This window comes from Protopterus annectens, chromosome 3.part1 (assembly GCF_019279795.1).
Source record: "Protopterus annectens isolate FY-2018-M chromosome 3.part1, PAN1.0, whole genome shotgun sequence".
NCBI lineage: Eukaryota > Metazoa > Chordata > Ceratodontiformes > Protopteridae > Protopterus > Protopterus annectens.
The window spans coordinates 127485995-127505551 of NC_056732.1; the positions used below are offsets into that span (position 1 = coordinate 127485995).

The 19557-nt window shown below is 43.0% G+C and overlaps 1 protein-coding gene across 5 annotated transcripts in view; it reads right to left on the reverse strand.

Annotated features, from left to right (window-relative positions):
* Positions 1 to 19557, reverse strand: part of FBXW5 (F-box and WD repeat domain containing 5) — a 1165047-nt gene that overhangs the window by 816230 nt on the left and 329260 nt on the right. For all 5 annotated transcript variants that reach the window (XM_044066651.1, XM_044066649.1, XM_044066650.1 and 2 more), the window contains one exon: positions 5158 to 5326. In XM_044066651.1, coding sequence (XP_043922586.1) covers positions 5158 to 5326 — 169 coding nt within the window. The remainder of the gene's footprint in view (positions 1 to 5157; positions 5327 to 19557) is intronic.

The following is a 19557-nucleotide window of genomic DNA, read 5'->3' on the forward strand; positions in this document are numbered from 1 at the left end:
AATGGCAGCCAGACTTGACGAGGCCAGTATGGGGCAACTAAAATCATCTTGCACTGCAAGTGAATCGCTTTCTGGATCACCCTGGGAAGAAGGGGAACCGGTGGAAAGGCGTACAGTAAGCCGGTGGGCCAAGTTTGGACTAGGGCGTCCTTGGGAAACCCCCCCGAAACCGGGGTGAGAGAAAAGAACTGTAGACATTTCGTGTTGAGGGGAGTTGCAAAGAGGTCGCAACAAGGAGTTCCCCATCTTCTGAAGATCTGAGCTGCTACTCTGTCGTTCAGAGACCACTCGTGCGGGGAGAGAATGGTTCTGCTCAGTCTGTCGGCTATCACATTGGATCTCCCCGGAATGTGTGTTGCTACCAAGAAACGGTTGGTTGCAACAGCCCAATTCCATACTTTCATGGCCTCTCTGCAAAGAGGGTACAACCTGGTCCCTCCCTGCTTGTTCAGGTACCAGACTACTGACATGTTGTCGGACTGAATGGCAATCATACCCTGGGGGAGGTAGCTGTGTAGTGCTTTAAGCGATAGAAGCACCGCCCTCATTTCCAGTATGTTGATGTGTAGGGAACTTTCGTCGGGGTGCCACTCGCCTTGGACTGACCTGCCCAGGTAATGTCCCCCCCACCCCGTCTGGGAGGCGTCCGTAGTCAAAGTGGCCACTGGAGGAGGAGGAACGAAGTGTCACCCCTGATCCAGGTTGGAGGAGAGAAGCCACCAACGGAGGTCCTGTTTGCACGTTTCCGTGATTATAATGTGGTGACTGAGAGGAAGTTCCTGATACGACCACTGGACCGACAGGAGTCACTGGAGAATCCTCATGTGCAATCTTGCTAAGGGGACCAGGAGAACGGTAGCCGACATGGAACCCAACAGTTGTAGGACCATCCTTGCTGGGGCTCGGCGTTTGAGGAGCAACGGTCGGACTTGAGATTGTAATGTTAGACCCGCATTTGCTTTGAGTCTATCTCTACCCCGATAAACCGTATATGCTGAGATGGCAGCAACACAGACTTTGCCCAATTGAAGGTGATTCCTAGGGAGGTGTCCAGAGATATAGTGGCTGCTAGGTTCTGTAATAGTAGATGCCTGGAGGTGGCAGTTAGGAGCCAGTCGTCTAGATACGGAAACACCTGGAATCCTAGACTCCTCAGGTGAGCAGTCACCACCGCCAAACATTTGGTGAACACCCTGGGGGCTGTGGTGAGACCAAAGGGCAGTGCGCAGAACTGGAAATGACTGTCTCCCAGGCTGAAGCGCAGATGTCTCCTGGACGCCTGATCTACCAGAATGTGATAATAGGCGTCCTTGAGATCTATGGAGCACATCCAAACACCTTTCTCCAGTAGCGGGAGAATGGATTGTAAGGTGACCATCCGGAACTTGGACTTTTTGACTGATCGATTCAGGTTGCTGAGATCCAGAATGGGCCTCAAGTTCCCGGTCTTTTTTGGCACCAAAAAGAATTTTGAGTAAGTCCCTAATCCGGTCTGGTCTACGGGGACCGGTTGGATGACTCCTTTTTGAAGCAGCTTTGAAATTTCGATGGCTGCAATATCCCGTTGACTGGGTGGCGGGTCCGGGATTTTCCTGGATGGCGGGGGGGGGGATGCGAAAAAGGGATGACGTAACCTCCGGCGATGATTCGGAGCACCCATCGGTCCTGAGTGATACTCTCCCAGGCCTTTAGGTGCCTCGAAAAACGACCCCCGACTGGCTCTGGAGCTGCGTAGTCGGGCAATCCTTCAGGGATGCTGAAAGGTTGAACAGCCACGAAAGGACTCGCGGTCTCCAGTGTTGCGGGGGCCTCTGCCGCCTCTGGGACGGCGTCTTCCTGAAAAATTTCCCCCTCCTCTGCCTCTAGAAGGGGGATCGTCCTGCTGTGAGGGGTAATTCTTCTGAGATTTATGGAACCACATTTTCCCTCCTCTTTTAGCCTTGGGATAAGGCCGAAAGGGAGAGGAAAACCGTGCCCCTACGGCAGTCAAAGTCTTACCCTCTTGTTCACAGCGGGTCAAGTTGTCCTTTACCTTGGGTCCAAACAAAGATGACTCATCAAAGGGAGCGTTGGCAAAGGAAGACGAAGGCCTCCGCAAAATGACACAGGCGGAGCCAGGCTTGTCTCCGTAGAGCAACACCCGTACCCGCCGCTCTACTTGCCCCCTCGGCTGCATACAAAATGAGCCTCATGGACGAGTTCGATATCGACGACAGAGTAGCCAACTGAGAGCTAACCGTCTGGGCCAACTGCTCAGGTAGGTTACCATTGAGGGTATCTGAAAGTTCCTTGATCAGGTCCCTCTGAAGTCTAGTGAAGTGCGTCAGGTAATTCAGAGACCTTAAGGTAAAGGCCGCTGAAGTAAGGGTGCGCTTCCCGTACTGGTCCATGCTCCTAGACTCCTTATTAGGAGGATGGACGGACGTCGAAGCCTCTGCTACATCTTGCTGGGTAGCAGATGCCACCACCAGAGCATCTACAGCCACACCCTTGGTGAGAAATTCCTTTTCCGGGGGCGCTGACAAAAATTTGTTAAGGCGAGCAGGCACCGGTTCCACAGAATCTGGATGTTCCCACACCCTTCGAGAGATCAAATAGAGGAGCTCATCGAAGGGCGGAGACACCCAGGAGGCGGAGGGCTGAGCCCCGAAGGCCTTGAGGAACACCGACTCGTCAGAGGAAGGGGGTTTGGTCTGCCAGCCGCCTCGTTGTTTGAGGACTTCCAGGATGTCCACAAACGAGACATCATCCGAGGACGACTTGGGGGACCCTTCCGCATCATCAAGATCAGTGTCCGAGGTGAGAGACTCGTCAGGGGAGTCGACGTGCTTCCTCTTGCACTGTTTCTTTCCTGGGGGTTCCTCCAAAGACTCTTCAGAGGGACCTCCAGGAAGAGGGGGACCCCCAAAGGGGGTGACCTCAGGCCCCAGGGCTCCGCTGTCTTGAGACAGGGGGACTACAAAGGAACCAGTCTCCGTGCCTAGGGAAGGTGCCGGGGAGACGGTGGAGGTAGCCAAAGAAGATTGGGCCAAAGCACTCCCCATGGCTCTAAAGGCCGGACCCCCAGAATCCTGGGAAGGTCCGACCCCCAAAGCCATAACAGCAGACGGCACTCCCGCAGCAGACGCACCGAGAGAGAGGCTCGGAACCAAAAACATCGGTCCCGAAGCATCACCCCCAGGGCCGACTGAAGAGGTCCGTGTACCGAACTCCGACCCGAAGGCCGGAGTAGGAGTAAGGGTCGGAGCAGACCCGGACACCTCCATCGGCTCCACCAGCACCGACTCCAACGGTGCCGAGGCTGTTGGAGGAGGAACCAAGGCTAAAGGGTGGACCATCGGCTCCGATGCCGACTGGGCTGGAGCCGAAACTAACTTTTGGAAGACTGGAGACTGAAACAGCCTTTGGAGCACCCTGTCAATGTCCGAATCCGACATCTTGGAAGACCGGGAGGAGATCGAACGGGTCCGAGTAGACTTCTCCACTGGCTCCGAAGGACTGGGGGACCGGCTCCGAATTGTCGCGATCAAAATCGGTGCCGAAGGAGACACCGTTGTAATTTCCCTCGGTGCCGAAGAGGTCTTCGGCGCCGAAGGGGAAGAGTCTGAGCGGGCAACTCTCATAGGCTCCGAAATCAGCGGAGCCGATGAAGGTGACCCACCTCTCGAAGCTCCAGCCATCGGCTCCGAAGCCAGAGGAGTCGAGGCTGGAGGCATCGAGGCAGACCGTTCCGCCCTCGGCTCCGAAGTCCGTGGAGCCGATGGAGAAGCCTGCCGAGATTTCTTAGTGGTCGGTTCCAACGGACTGGTCGGAGCCGACGATTTATTTTTCTTCGAGGGAGAAGAAGAGGAAGATAAGGCCTCTTCAAAAGTAGGTTTGATAAGCCCTTTTAGAATCAGTTTGTTTTTCCTCCCTTGGAGGACTCGAGGGGAAAAAGCGTGACACACGCTACAAGACTCCTGAAGGTGTTTGGGGCCTAAACAGTACATGCATAGGGAGTGATCGTCCGTTATGGACATCTTGTAGTTGCATCTGGTACATTTTTTAAACACTGAGGGTCTGTGCTCTTTAGACATAATTGCCAACCGTTAGTAATCACAGGAAAAAAATGTATCTAACCCAGTACAATTTCGAAATATTTCTCTTTACAGTTAAATAAGAGAAAGCCAACAAATAAATCAAACAACAGGAGGGCCAAGAACCCTCTAACTAAAAACAGGTACTTGACCACCTCACGAAACTCACACAAGAAGGCTCACTCACGCGCGAGGGGCAGGCCCCTCTAACTTAAATGGAAACCTTACCCTGAAAGACAAATTTACCACAAAAATAAAATCAGTAAAACTCAATCATACACAGCGATAGCCGTTAAAACAGCTTTTGGTTAAATTTAAGAAAATTCCTGACGGAAAATTCTTAGAAAGAAAGCACTTAGCTCAGCCAAGCTCGAGACCACGTCTTTGCTTGTAAGCGGCAAACGAGATCTGGGGAATTGGTGGTGGTGCATCCAGGGATATAGAATAGCTCAGCCAATTAGAGACTTCGCTCTATAGTATAGCGTGCCGAGTCGGAGCCGAGGATCGGCTCCGAACCCATCAGTACAGAATGTAGGCGAGATAGGATCACATAACATCTAGACATTTCTCAACCCTAAAAAAGATTGTGCATAAAATTCACCAGAAAAAAACAGAGGGACATTTTCAATGGCAAAAGAATTTCATATCCAAAAGAAATGGGGAAAGTAGAAGGATTTGATCCATTAAAAGATACGGATGGAGGCAGCAGCCTATAAAAGATTTATGCAGCACGTGATCATGGTGCCTCTAAACAGGAGTGTACTTCCTTTCAGAAAAAAAGTTTCACATAATAGGATCAGATTCCTCAGAACTTGTTTCATTGCTCTCATCTTTATTCCTTTCTTTGAGAAACAAGAAGCTACCCAGTTATGATAATTTGTTCAAAAGATTCAATCGTATGCAGAGTACCCTTCTAGTCAAACCTAAACCTTCAACAATGTTAGGGTGCAAAAAGTAAGTGCTATCTAAAGTTCTTGAGAATACACAAAGCTATAACCTATTCAGCCTACTGAGGTACCCATTACACCACCCTGACTAGTTTCATAGGGAAAACTAAAATGAAAAAAGGGGGTTACTTTACCTAGACTTATAACAGCAATCTCGCCCGAGGAGCTCTGAAGCCCAAACACTCCAGACACGAGGAGGAGTGTATCATCAGAGTTAAACTGGGAGAACTGGGTGTAGCGCCAGCTGTAAGGCTTCATATTGCAGCTGTGCAGCAGTGAGATAACCAAGTCATTGTTCCAGATCTGTAAAAAGACAAGACAAAATATTATTGAAACAACACACAGTTGAGTGCTCTTTGCAAGTTAAGGCAATCAATCAGCAATTTGCAAAGGGGGCACAGCAAAAGTGACTTTAAAGTATAACTGCCACAAAGCAGGACAGCACCTGTTCTGATGGGGATTAAAAAGGAGTCAGATCTGGGTCAGGAGAGAGCACTGCAGTAACTATAAGCGCAGCTGCTCAGTCAGAGAAATGTAAGTGGATAACATCAGTCTGATACTACTTCATGGTTTAGAGAAGAGGATGCAAATCCTCTGTATGCAGTCAGGTTTATCTTGGAAAAGTGTACAAGCACTCCAAACAAACACAGCTAAACCAAGACAGTAAGGAAAGCACAGCTGTGTGTTAAGACCTTATCATAACAGCAGTGACATGTCTGACTTCTGGCCCAACTTCCACAGTTCAACCCCCCCCCTCCCAATTCTAGTAGGGCATGCATCCAACACTCTGGGATGTCAAGATATCTCCAGTACAAAATCAAAACTTGATTATGCAATACAAGAGCTTTCCTTCCCAAAGAAAAAAGGCCATGTATACAAAAAGCTAAAAGTATGGTCCTGGGGATGACCATGAACAGTATGAAGTAAAACAAACCCTCAACTATTACACTACCAGAAGGAAAGCTTGGGTTTCCCAAATTTTACTCAGACCAGAAAAGGCCCAAGGCACTGCAAGAGGAAGGGAATGGAAAGCTGAAAATGGATAGGGAACCCAAGATGCCCCACAGTGAAAAAGAGGCTGGTGAGAAGGAAATAGTACTGCAACAGTAATCCACTTGCACGTCTATTATTATACAAAGCCACTAACTTAAATATACAATCTCTCCCTCGCTATAGTAGTACTACTACCGGCCTCAACTCATTAATACCTATCCCGAGTGGAATTTCACACCTCCTGACACCTATGGATTTCCAGCCTGGACAGCTTTTGCCTGAGAAAGCAGTTTTGCAACCTCTTTCTTAACAAATGTGTACATCTCAAACTATAAAAGTTACAGTTAAAATACAGAAGTTCTTCAGCACATACCTTTCTTCGCAATAGTGGTATTCATGTGTATCTTAACCAGTTGTAAAGGTGATTTGATACTGAACAATTAGAGAACACTCAAATGCTATTACAATTACACTAACAATCATCAATCTCTTGCAGATTGACTCAGACTATTAGCATAACCTGCATTCAAATAGATGTGACCTTAAACTTGCTGCAAAACAGTTTTGCAGAGGTTACTCCATTTTTGAAGCATATGTGTAATTATGACTTGAATGCATATTTGCATAACTAATGGACAAATATGTGCAAAGCAGCACCAATCAGACACCAACTACCAGGGGAAAAAAATTACAGCACTGCAAATACTTTCATTCGATACACATATGTACCACATAAAACTCCTTCTAGTTCAAGTTATACATTATTAACATAAAGTATTCACAATATTTCAAGAAAATAACTTGCATTTTTTCACATCCCCTCACACTTATACCTGAAGAATCAGGAAGCAAAGCAAAGAAATAATGGTGGACACATGCCAAACATTAGGCACAGATCAACCCTAATTCTCGAAAACCAAAATAAAAAAAAAGGTAATGGTAGACAAATGCCCAATGTCAGAGACAGAGCAGCCATAGGTCTCAAGATGCAATGTCACTGAAATAGTGGTAGACAAATGATAAATGTCAGGGTAGATTTTAATATTTCTGTTACATACTGTACACTGTGGGACTTCGTAGAGCAAGTGTTTGTATTACTATTAATGTGCATTGTCTGAAAGTAAATTTTTAGCCTCTTAGCTGAAGACGCAGGAACAAAGGCAAACAAAGGGCAACAATTTCTCAACAGCGAGTTATAAACACAGCAACAAAGAAAAAAAAAAATAGTGGAGGTCAAAGGCATAAAAATTTGGGCAAATTTCAAATATTTACATAATTGTAGTATCTCACAAAAGCACATACATACACAGAACCACGTATAATTCCAAAACAAAATGATGGTGGGCAAAGTTCAAAATTATCAAAAGATTTTAAATATTGCTTTACTATATATAGACAGTTAGTAGAATAACAGGCTTTGCATTAGCATGTGTTTTCGGAAGGCTATGAATTCTGCCAACTCCGTCTGCCAATACTTACTGACTGCAGTCCTTCATGATTTGCCAGAAATCCACACATTTTCTGAGTAACAAACCACATACATGAGGAAAAGTCAACTCCAGCAGAGAACGATGACAACATACACACACAGTATATGTAAAGTATTAAATTTATTGATTAAAAAATGGTAAACAAAGGGAGAAATTTCAGGGACAGATAATGTTTTTATATACTTAAAGTTACTAGACTAAGACATTTTGCATTAACATACTTTTTAAAAGGTATGACGCATAAAACTCCTACATCTGTCCGGATTTAGTATCTGTAGTCTTCAACAACTTGGCAGAAAAATTCAGGTTTTACAAGAAAACATAAAATAGGAGTCAATGCCAGAGTGATAAAGTTGTTATAGTAACAGGCTTCACACTTGCATTTTTAGAAGATATAAAGTTAATTTTGCATTAACATATATTTTAAGGATATGAAGTCTCAAACTGTCAGTATTTAGTAACTGCAGTCCTATAAAATTTGCCACAAAAATGCAGGTTTTAAAAAGAACACAAAATACAAGGCAACCTCAGACTGAAGCTGTTACAGTAACCGTCTTCACATTTAAAGAAGGATATGAAGTCTGAAACAAATGACAAACTGAAGTGCGAGAAAAATGAAACTTTCATGAGGAAAGTATAGATGTGCAAGAACTTAGCATAGCACTACATGTCCTACTGATCATTTTTACAGTATTCCAAACTGTTGGGTGAACAAACCAAATAACCTAGCCAATCCAGCAAGAGTACCAAAGTTACAACCTTCCAAAGAGCCATACGTCCGACATATGACCTACGCTCACCGGCGTTAAGGGCACATAGTCTGAGGATTTACACTCGTACATCAGCATATCTCCAAGCCAGTGAACCTGAAGAAGTCGGAGAAGCAAAATAAATTAGTCAGCTAACAGGAGAGTGGTAGAACACAGTGATACCCCTCAGTTCATGAGGCAGAAAAATAGTAGTATTATAAAAAGACGGAAGGTAGGGAGGGAAGGAATACTGCAACAGTGATCAGTAGAACATCTGTTATGGTATTGTTCTTACACAACTGAACTTTGTCCTTCCTTAGATCAATGTTGCAGTATTCCAAACTGTTGGGTGATCCTCAAAACTTAAACAGTGTGAGGGTTGGTGGAAAGAAGGGAAACAAATGCCTAGTAATCCAGAGAGGACTGACTGACCTGGTAAAGGCAGCTCTGGATTTAGAAAACACATCCACTCTACAGTGTTTAATTAATGTATACAGAGAAGACCAAGTTAACCAACCTAACCAAGTCTTCCCAAACATTTAATCCCAACCCTATCCAACAGACACGTCACCACATTCACTTTCACCTTCAAACCTGTGTCCACACATTATATAAAACTAATTTTAAACTTAAATCCTGCTCTACTTCAGCTAACGACCTTCCAAGTGAGTACCTTAAAATAGTAGTCAAAAGCATTGCCTATCCTGTCTCAATCCTTATAAAGGGATCAAACCATGAACCCCACCATTCCCTATGTTGGGGGGGGGGGTGTTGCACGTTATCCCTCTATACAAAGCAGGAAATTTCACAGACATCACTAACGTTAGACTTATAGCAATCTTATCCTATCCCTCCAATATACTTCAGAAAAAGTTTTCAAAAACAACTGCTACATCACCTCCTTCGCGAAGGACTCCTAACCCCCACACAACACATGTAAACATTTGAAATGTCAGCATGGAGACTGAACAGCCAAAAGATCAGACCTACAAATACTAAGTTCAAGATGCCATTTCTCTGAACATTCCCTTTTCTCTGAGGTATGGTGATCATGGAGTTGGTGTGTGTGTCTATAGATGCATGCATTTTATATATATATATATATATATATATATATATATGGGTCTCCCTGAAAATATTGAAACCCCAAGAGGATCGAAGACGAACACTGTCGAGATGAAATCGGTGAAAAATCATTTCAGCAAAGGAGTGGATCGGAGAATGTATTCCCAGGGTAAGTAACCTGTTGGCCAACAAGGTGAACTTTGTCCTTTTCCAACTGAAGTGCGATCACGGAGTTCGTTTATTTAGTTGGGGGGGGGGTGTGGGTTGGGGATGGCACGGTTTTGTTTTTGTGATGTTTGGTGTTGGTGGTTACTTACCCTGGGAAGATATTTGTCAATGTGGTCTTTAGCTGATGTGAGTTTTCGATGATTTCATCTTGACGATGTCTTCGATCTTATGGGGTTTCGACATTCTGAAGTAGACCCGTGTGTGTGTATATGTATACAAGTTTGGGGGTATGGGGGGCAAGCCCCCCTGCAAAAATGTTTTAAGGAGAACAGCAGCTTTTCAGTACTCAGCATTTAGAGTGCCCACATTTTGATAGGAAGCCCATAACACAGCTTCCATCCCCCCATAGTACTAACACTGCACTTCTACCCTTTGTAGACACAGTCAATAAAGCTAGAGATAATGGCAAACTGTTCTCATTTCTAGAATGCCTAAAGCCTTCGACAAGTTTGTCACCGCAAACTTCTATTTCTGAAGTCCTTACTAGGTCTATTTCAGCCCGCCCTTCTATGGTTCAAAAGCTACTTATTCAAAAGGTATCAATCATTAAAATGGCACTCCCTCCCTCTCTCCACACCTCCCTGTCACAACTGGTGTACCCCTTAGTCCTCTCCTCTTGAACATTCTCACCAACATTCTGCATACAGCCAAACAACTGGCCTTCCTAATACAATACACAGATGACTCCGCACTCATATCATCAGACAATCTGGCACATCTCCAAAACATTACATAGGAAGCTTTAACAGCCACCGAAACATGGTTTTGTAACTCACAACTAATGCTCAACCCCAAAAAAGTAAACTACTACTTTCCCCCAAATCCATCTTATTCTCATACAAAAATAAAATTTAAAATCCTCTCAATACGACCACTGAAATCAGTTCTCATACCAAATGATTACTGACGATAGTAGATAATACTCAAATTAGACCTGCATATACAAAATTTAAAAAAACTCACCAAAAACTAAGGAGTCTTTGCAGATCCAAACTCTCACCCACAAAACTAAACTACATTTGCAACTACTTACTTCCTACTGTCACTACTTTGTGGTGTTCCCATCCTTACTAACCTCCAGGCATAATAAAAATCAAAACTTGAACAATGCTATAACTTCTTCTTTTTGCTTTTCCCGGTTAGGGGTCGCCACAGCGGATCACCTGTCCGCTCATGATTGGCAGTGGAGTTTTACAGTGTCGAGTTGCCAGCCTGGTGCCCAACCTTCCACAGAAGGTACACACACTCACACAGTCACACCTAGGGCCAATACAGTATCCAATTTTGCAGCAAATACCCCTTTCAGAACTCACCACTGTATAGCACTAAAAAGCCTAAATTGGTTAGAGCTACCCCTCTTTTTTTTTCTTTCTTTCAGCTGCTCCCATTAGGGGTCGCTACAGCGGATCATCTGTTCCCGTTTCTTCCTGTCCTCTGCATCTTGCCTGTCACACTAACCACCTGCATGTTCTCTTTCAACACATCCATAAACCTTATCTTAGCCCGTCCTCTTTTCCTCTTACCTGGCAACTCCATCCTTAGCATCCTTCTTCCAATATACCTACCATCCCTTCCTCAGCACATGCCCAAACCAATGCAATCTTGCCTCTCTGGCTTTGTCTCCAAACTGCCCAACCTGAGCCAACTCTCTAATATACTTATTTCTAATCCTGTCCATCCTAGTCACACCCAATGCAAATCTTAATATCTTTAACTTTGCCACCTCCAGCTTTGATTACTGTCTTTTCGTCAGTGCCACTGTCTCTAACCCATATAACATAGCTGGTCTCACTACCATCTAATAGATCTTTCCTTTCACTCTTGCTGGTACCAGTCTACCATAAATCACTCCTGACACTCTTCTCCACCCACTCCACCCTGTTAGTACTCTCTTCAACACACACCATTACTCTGAACTGTTGATCCCAAGTATTTAAACTCATCCAGCTTCACCAACTCTATTCCCCTGCATCTTCACCATTCCTCTGTCCTCCCTCTAATTCAGAGCTACCCCAGCAACTAAAATACACACAGCTTCTTACCACCTATAAAATTATCCAGTATCCATTTGCTTATCCAACATTAAATGCCGTTCTACACGACTATGTTCCCAATCAGTCATTAGGATCCAATGCCTCTCTCTGCCCACAAGCCTATGAATTCTGATGGGCATGGTTTGTAAACATACCATGTTGTTTCAAAGGTCTGGCACTCCTTACCTATATACATCAGATCAATACCCTCCTTCCCTCCAGTCCTTTAAAGCCATTCTGAAAGACTTCTTACCAAAATGTGGTTATGTTCTTGCTCACACCCAATATACACTATATTCCTAAACATGAACAAGTACCTATTCATACCTTGCACTTCCTTACTCTCCCTTCATTGCTCATACCTTACTTCAATCCGTTTCTTTCTCTTTACTCTCTTTCTAAATCTCTCTCTCACTTCATATTAAAGTTCCACTAACTTAACCTTTAATGTCTGTACAAAGTGGATACAATTTTTCTAAACATTAAATCATTATCATACACTTTGTATCTATTCTTAATCTTTTCACATTATTTCTGATTTCAAATAATAATTTAAAGTATAGATGCTTCTGTATTATTTTTGAATATTGTAAAATTATTACTCTTAAAATGTTTCTGTAATACTTGAGATTTTCTCCCTAGCACTCTGCTGAAAATGGGCACCTACCCAGTCGGACTTCCCGGTAATCAAATGTCAATAAATAAATACATTTTGAAATGAGAAAGCTTTGAAAGAGAAGGATCCATGGGCAGACATACTGAAATGTCTAATAAATGAACCTTGATGGAGGAGTAAGAAAAGCCGTAGTAAAGTCATCATCTTCTTTCAGCTGTTCCCGTTAGGGGTCGCCACAGCGAATCATTTGTTTCCATTTCTTCCTGTCCTCTGCATCTTGCTCTGCCACAGCAACCACCTGCATGTCCTCTCACCACATCCATAAACCTTATCTTAGGCCTTCCTCTTTTCCTGTTACCTGGTAGCTTCATCCTTAGCATCGTTGTCCCGTTCGATTCTCAGCTAGAGCGTCTTCTGTGTGGAGGCATACGTGAATGGAGCATGCCTTCGTTGAAGGTTGTGCATCAGGGTTGGGAACCCGGTATGTAAAAATCCACTAACAATCATTAGCGGACCGGAGTTCTGCTGTGGCGACCCCTAACCGGCAAAAGCCGAAAGACAATACTCAGCATCCCTCCTCAGCACATATCCAAATCAACGTAATCTTGCCTCTCTGACCATCTCCAAACCTTCCAGTCTGGGCTGACCCTCTAATATACTTATTCCTAATCCTGTCCACCCTAGTCACACCCAGTGCAAATCTTAACATCTTTAACTCTGACACAAACAACTCAAACTCCTGCCTTTTTGTCAATGCCACTGTCTCCAACCCATATAACATAGCTGGTCTCACTACCCACTTGTAGACCTTCCCTTTCACTCTTAATGGTACTCGTCTGTCAAATCACTCCTGACACTCTTCTCCACCCACTCTATTCTGCCTGTACTCTCTTCTTCACCTCTCTTCCACACTCACCATTACTCTGAACTATTGAGCCCAAGTATTTAAACTCATCCATCTTCACCACCTCTACTCCTTGCATCCTCACCATTCCTCTATCCTCCCTCTCATTCACACACACATATTCTTAGTCCTGCTGACCTTCATTCCTCTTCTTTCTAGCGCATAATCTCCATCTCTCCAGGGTCTCCTCCACCTGTTCCCTACTCTCACTACAGATCACAATGTCATCTGCAAACATCATAGTCTACGGGGACTCCTGACTGATCTCGTCTGTCAACCTGTCCATCACCATTGCAAATAAGAAAGGGCTCAGAGCTGATCCTTGATGTAATCCCACCTCCACCTTAAACGCATCCGTCACTCCCACCGCAGACCTCACCACTGTCACACTACCCTCGTACATATCATGTACCACTCTTACATACTTCTCTGACACTCCCGACTTTCTCATTCAATACCACAACTCCTCTCTAGGCACCCTGTCATATGCTTTCTCTAAGTCTACAAAAACACAATGCAACTCCTTCTGACCTTCTCTATACTTCTCCATCAACACTCTCAGAGCAAACATCGCATCTGTAGTGCTCTTTTCCAGCATGAAACCATACTGCTGATCACTAATCATCACCTCCCTTCTTAATCTAGCTTCCACTACTCTTTCCCATAACTTCATGCTGTGACTGATCACGTTAATCCCTCTGTTGTTACTACAGCTCTGCACATCACCCTTATTCTTAAAAATTGGTACCAAAACACTTTTTCTCCATTCCTCAGGCATCCTCTCACTTTCCAAGATTTCATTAAACAATCTGGATAAAAACTCCACTGCCACTTCACCTAAACACATCCATGCTTCCACAGGTATGTATGTCATCTGGACCAACAACTTTTCCATTTTTCATCCTCTTCATAGCTATCCTTACTTCCCCCTTACTAATCCATTGTACTTCATGATTCACTATCCCCACATCAAAAGCCATAGTAAACTACCTCTCACAAGTATTACAAATACAGAGAACTACTACTCCTAAACGGGTACTGGTTATGCTGCTGTTGGCACCAACTAGAAAACCTTTTCCATTTGCTAATATATGATTTTCAAGTGGCAGGCTTTATTGTCTCCATTAGTAACTGCTGCACATCCTCAGTAAATATGTATGTAAAGGAAAATAAAATCCTATCATCGAAGCACTCCATATGAAATTTACTGGGGTCACCCTCGATATTGTATGAGTAAATCCATTCTGTGAGGAAGCTTGTGGTAATTGCCCCAGGCCATTTCCAAAAGAAGGGAGAACCACTGTTACCTGAGCCAGAAAGGGAGTCAACATAAAGATCTTGGGAGACACCTCCTGAATTTACAGATGTGCCCTGGATATAAGTGGAAAGGGTGGAAAAGCATATAACAATGTTCCTGTCAAAGAAAAAAGAAAAAGGTATCTGTAGTCCATGCCTTCTCGCATGGAGTCCTGGAGCAGACTCTTGCCAGTTTATTTAGACAAGAGACAAATAAGTCTTCTAGAGAACTCCTCACAGATGGATCAAATCTTGGAAGACCCTCTGATGTAGAGGGCATATGTGAGGGTCTGTCCTGTCCAGCTTGCCTGTCACATAATATTGACTTGATGGAATGAAGGATGCCTGTACAGTGAGACTATTAAGCTACATCCCAAGCTAACATGGATAGTTTGCAAAAGGTCTATGACCTGGTTCCCCCCACCCCCACTTGAAGATGTATCACATGACTGTGGTATTGTCTGAAACAACTTTAAGATGTCCTGGGGAGCAACGATGATTCAGAGACTTGAGTAGCTTGATCAGGAAAAACATCTCTCATATTTATGTGCTTGCATCTGTCCTAGGAATCCCACATACCTTGCGTTATTAACCCTCCCAAAATTGCTCCCCTAGCAAGGTCTGAGACACCTGAGATAACTGACAGCCGCTTTGGAACATGGAAAAATGAGACCTGTCCTTGGGGATAATTGCTGTCTCCACCAAGTAATTTTTTCTGTTGGCAGACTCCAGCACGGGGATTTGAACAGACAAGGGATGTTAATGCTGGGACCAAAGACACTGCAGATACCAGTATATTTTCTTCTCATGCAGTGTCTTGCCAAAATCCTGAAGTATTCCCTTGCAGTGACTGAAGTCTGAGTGGAAAACCTTTGAAACCGATCTAGATATAGATCTTTTTTTTCCTATGGAAGAAAAGCTGATTGGCCTGAGGTGTTCAGCTGACACTCCAGGAAAACAATCCTGTGCGAAGGAGTCAGAAATGACTTTTAAATGTTCTCTTGTTGTCCTAATTTGTGTAAGAGATCTTTCACTCAAATGAGAGATTCCTGACATTTTGAAAAAGAGTCTGCAAAGATAACCAAGTCATCGAAATATGGGAAAATGAAAATGGATACCCTGAAGCCTGCAACAAGCCGTAACTGGAGGTAGCCACTTAGTGGATGAAAGTGAATGAGATAAGAAGCATCTTTTAAATGCAGAGTTACCAGGAAACTTGAATGAGGAAGAAGAGTAACAGACTGTGAAGTAATATCATTTTGAAGTAAGGTACTATCACAATCAGGGCTAAGAAGAAAGTTCCAGAATTGGTCTCCAAGTCATCTACTTTCATTGGTACTAAACATCATTGAACTAAAACCTTTCTCAACTTGGGAAGGATGAATTGGTTTTATCACTCGCTGTAATGACATGCAATGGACGGGTGGAAGTCTGGTCTGGTGGATGAGGAATACACAAAAGTTATATACTCACCATAATGATACATCTGTGTTGTCTGTTTTCATCAACCATTGGGTTTACAGACTTCAGACACTTCCCAGACTTTGGATCCTCAAGCCCCCCCCCCCTTACTCAAAATCCCCACCAAAACCCACCTCAGATTGAGTTTGCTTCCTTGATATCAATATACAGAAAAATAGATATGTAAATAGAAAACTCTAAAAACATGAAAACACATATCTGGAGCTCAGTCAGGAAAGACCAAGAGGGTATACCTCTGGGTCACACCAGGATACTATAGCATTATCTTCTAATAACAGAAAGGGGAATGGAGGTAGGGTAGGTTCAGGAAGGACAAAAACAGACAACACAGATGCAGCTTTATGCTGAGTAGATAACTTTTGTATCTGATGTTCTTTCTTGTCCACTCCCCAGGCATTGGGACAGAGTATCCAGCTAGTAAAAAAACAGGGTGGTGTCAGACTTCCAAGATGGCTGCACATTGAAAAACAGTCAGACTCCAGCTCTCCCAGTGTGAAAACAGAAACTCAGAGAACGCAAATAGACTTTTGTGTTTATGGGTAAATTTCAGTAACTGGCTAGTAAGCATATAGTATGGACACCAGGAAACAAAAACAGAGCATCTGGAAAAAATCAGCTACAAAAAGTGAGGAAGAAACATGGACTTGGGAAAGTTCTGCAGCTGTTCAGCAAAAATCAATGCAAACTCCAAACATGAATTCCAGTAACCTACAGGAAGATACAGGACAACTGCACACAGACATGGTTAAAATAAATGAAACACTGACGGAGTACATCAACACAAACATCAAAGAGGTTGAAAAAAACAGAAGAAGCTTTAAACAGATATTCAGATTAGGTGATAAAGCTGCAAAAATCAGAGGCTGGCTGAATAAGATACTTCTCAGGAAGAGATGTTTCAAAAAATAATAGAATTAGAAAACAGAGTATGTAAAGAAAAACCTGAAATTTTCAGCTATACCAGAAAAGCTGGAAGGAACAGAATGCATTCATTTTTTGAAAGCACAACTAAGCAACTGTATTCCACACCAGGAGTTGTTAATTGAAAGGACACATCATGTGTCTGCTCCAAACCTGGCTATGAGAAAGCAACCCAGACCTTTAATAGTAAAAAATGCAATCCTACCAGCAGAAGGAGTTGATTCTGAAAAAACTGTGGCAGGCCAACAAAATACTAAACGTGGGAGACAGCAGAGTGTTATGGACAATGATTACTTATTGTAGACCAGGCAGAAAAGGAGTAAATTGATTCCAGTATTCAAGGAATGTGAAGACACAGGTGTAAGATTCAAACTGCAGTACCCAGCTGTCTTCAAGGTATTCTTCCCTGGAGGGACAACATCTTTTTTGATGAAGTACATGCTAAGGAGAAAAAAAAAAGATTTTCCAACAAAAACTGAGCCATGAAACAGGAGAATCTGCGTCTTGTTCTTCTTGTCATAAAGAAAAGAGAGAGACTGTACCTGTGAAATCTTTTCCACTGTTTCAATGGAAAAAGTTGGAGAGAAGGAAGGGAGCAGGAGAGTTTACTAGAAGAGGCAAGAGTATGTTGGAAATGAAGCAGAGACAGTATTTGGGAGAGAGCTAAACAGTAATAAAACCAATAACAATGTGGGATTATAATGCAATAATTCTATTTGTGAAATATGACAGAACAAGAAAATCTGGAAATATCTGACTTTTTCAGAATATGGAGACTTGTGAAGACTCTAAAGTATATGCCCTACTTCATGTCATTAATGTTTGGAAAATGCTTTGGGGAGGGGAAGAGAGGGGAGAAAGTTAACTAAGGAAAGAAAACATTTTTCTTAATAGTATTTTTGTGGTGTATGTTTTTTTTTTGCATGCTATAAAGTTAAGTTCTCTCAGTTATTTTTTAAGTGTAATGAGGACTGTGCTGCTGTTTTTCCCTTTTCTTTCTCTCATCTCTCTTCTTGTTCAGTTCTAAGGGATGTAGAGACTGCAATATAAAAAATGCTTGGTTAAAAGAGCATGAAAAAAAGAAAAATGAGTGTGCTTTTTGTCATTCTTGCATGGGGGAATGACTGGATTAAGGACCTTAGACTGATTTCCTAACAAGTTTTAAAAGAGAAAGCAAGTAAATGAAAAAGAATATTGAAAATTATGAGGTTTCTTTAAATGAATTCATGCTTAGTAGCAATTCTGTATCTGGAACTCATGTCATCACGGAAACAATCTGATAAATAGAAATTGGTTAAAGTCTGGTGGAGAGTGGCTGGCTGTGTAAAAAAAAAAAAAAGAAAGAAAGAAAAGAAAAACTGGTTAAGAGATAATGTTCTCAAAGCATTTGCGATTTTCCCAGCTGGGAGGGCTATAAAGATAAGACAAAACCAGTTAACACTTAGAAACACAGACTGCATCATAGCATGGATAACACTTCTTTTAGGTTAACTCAATTATGTGTGTGTGGCCATCAGTTTGGATAATTTGTTCTTATTAGGAGAATAAAACTTCAATATTTGAAGATGTACATAATTGTGTGTGTTAGTATTAAATTACCAAGTTTTAGGATGTTAATTTGTTGAGGGCTTTCAATAAAACAAAAGGTTTTCTAAGATGTAACATAGCTTAAATGGATATAACAAGAAACAATATAAAAGTTCAATATGTCAAAACAGTGTATATGCATGTAGCACAAAAGCTGCAGCAAGACATTTAACAAAAATGTTAAAAATAAAGGATCAGAATAATAACTTTTTAATACAATGATGTTTTCTGTAATGTCTTTAAATGGTAATGGTCTCACAGATAAATATAAAAAAAGAAAGAATAGTGAGCTATATTAAAAGGGCGGCCACGGTGGTGCAGTGGTTAGCATTGCCGCCTCACAGCAAGAGGTTCTCTGGTTCGATCCCCAGCTGGGGTGCCTTCTGTGTGGAGTCTGCATGTCCTCCCTGTGGTCGCGTGGGTTTCCTCCGGGTGCTCCGGTTTCCTCCCACATCCCAAAGACATGCTTCAGGTGGATTGGACACTCTAAATTGGCCCTAGGTGTGTGTGTGAGTGTGCCTTCTGTGGAAGGTTGGGCGCCGGGCTGGCAACTCGACACTGTAAAACTCCACTGCCAATTAATGTGCGGACAAGGTGATCCGCTGTGGCGACCCCTGACCGGGAAAAGCCGAAAGAAGAAGAAGAAGAAGTGAGCTATATTAAAAATGCAGAGTGCAAATAGCTATGTTACAGGAGATACACCTGTAAAGAACTAAAGATGTGAATTTGATAAAGAAAGGCTTTCAGAGTGGTTATTCATAGGATCACAGGAAGTTACTACGGTATTGGCCCTGAGGCCCTTATAAGCCTAGCCAAGAGTTTAGCCCAGCGGAATATCTGGGAGAAAGGAAAAGAAGAATACGTATATTAATTGCAAGAACAGCTCTAATAGTGATAAAAAACATAACAATGTAGTGCTAGGGGGAATTAGCAAGGAAGGATGACTACACTGGCATGCATTTATATTCCACCTAAAGCTGCTATAATGGAACTTAAGGAAATTCTGGGAGAAATAATCAATTTTCAGCAAGGAATATTGCTTATAGGTGGGGACTGGAATTTGATTTACAGCAGTGAAGATGTGTCTGGGGGGCCCAGAAGGGAAAGTATGACAAAGGAAGGTAGATTTTTTTAAGAAATTTAGGAAAATATTTGGCATGGAAGATTGTG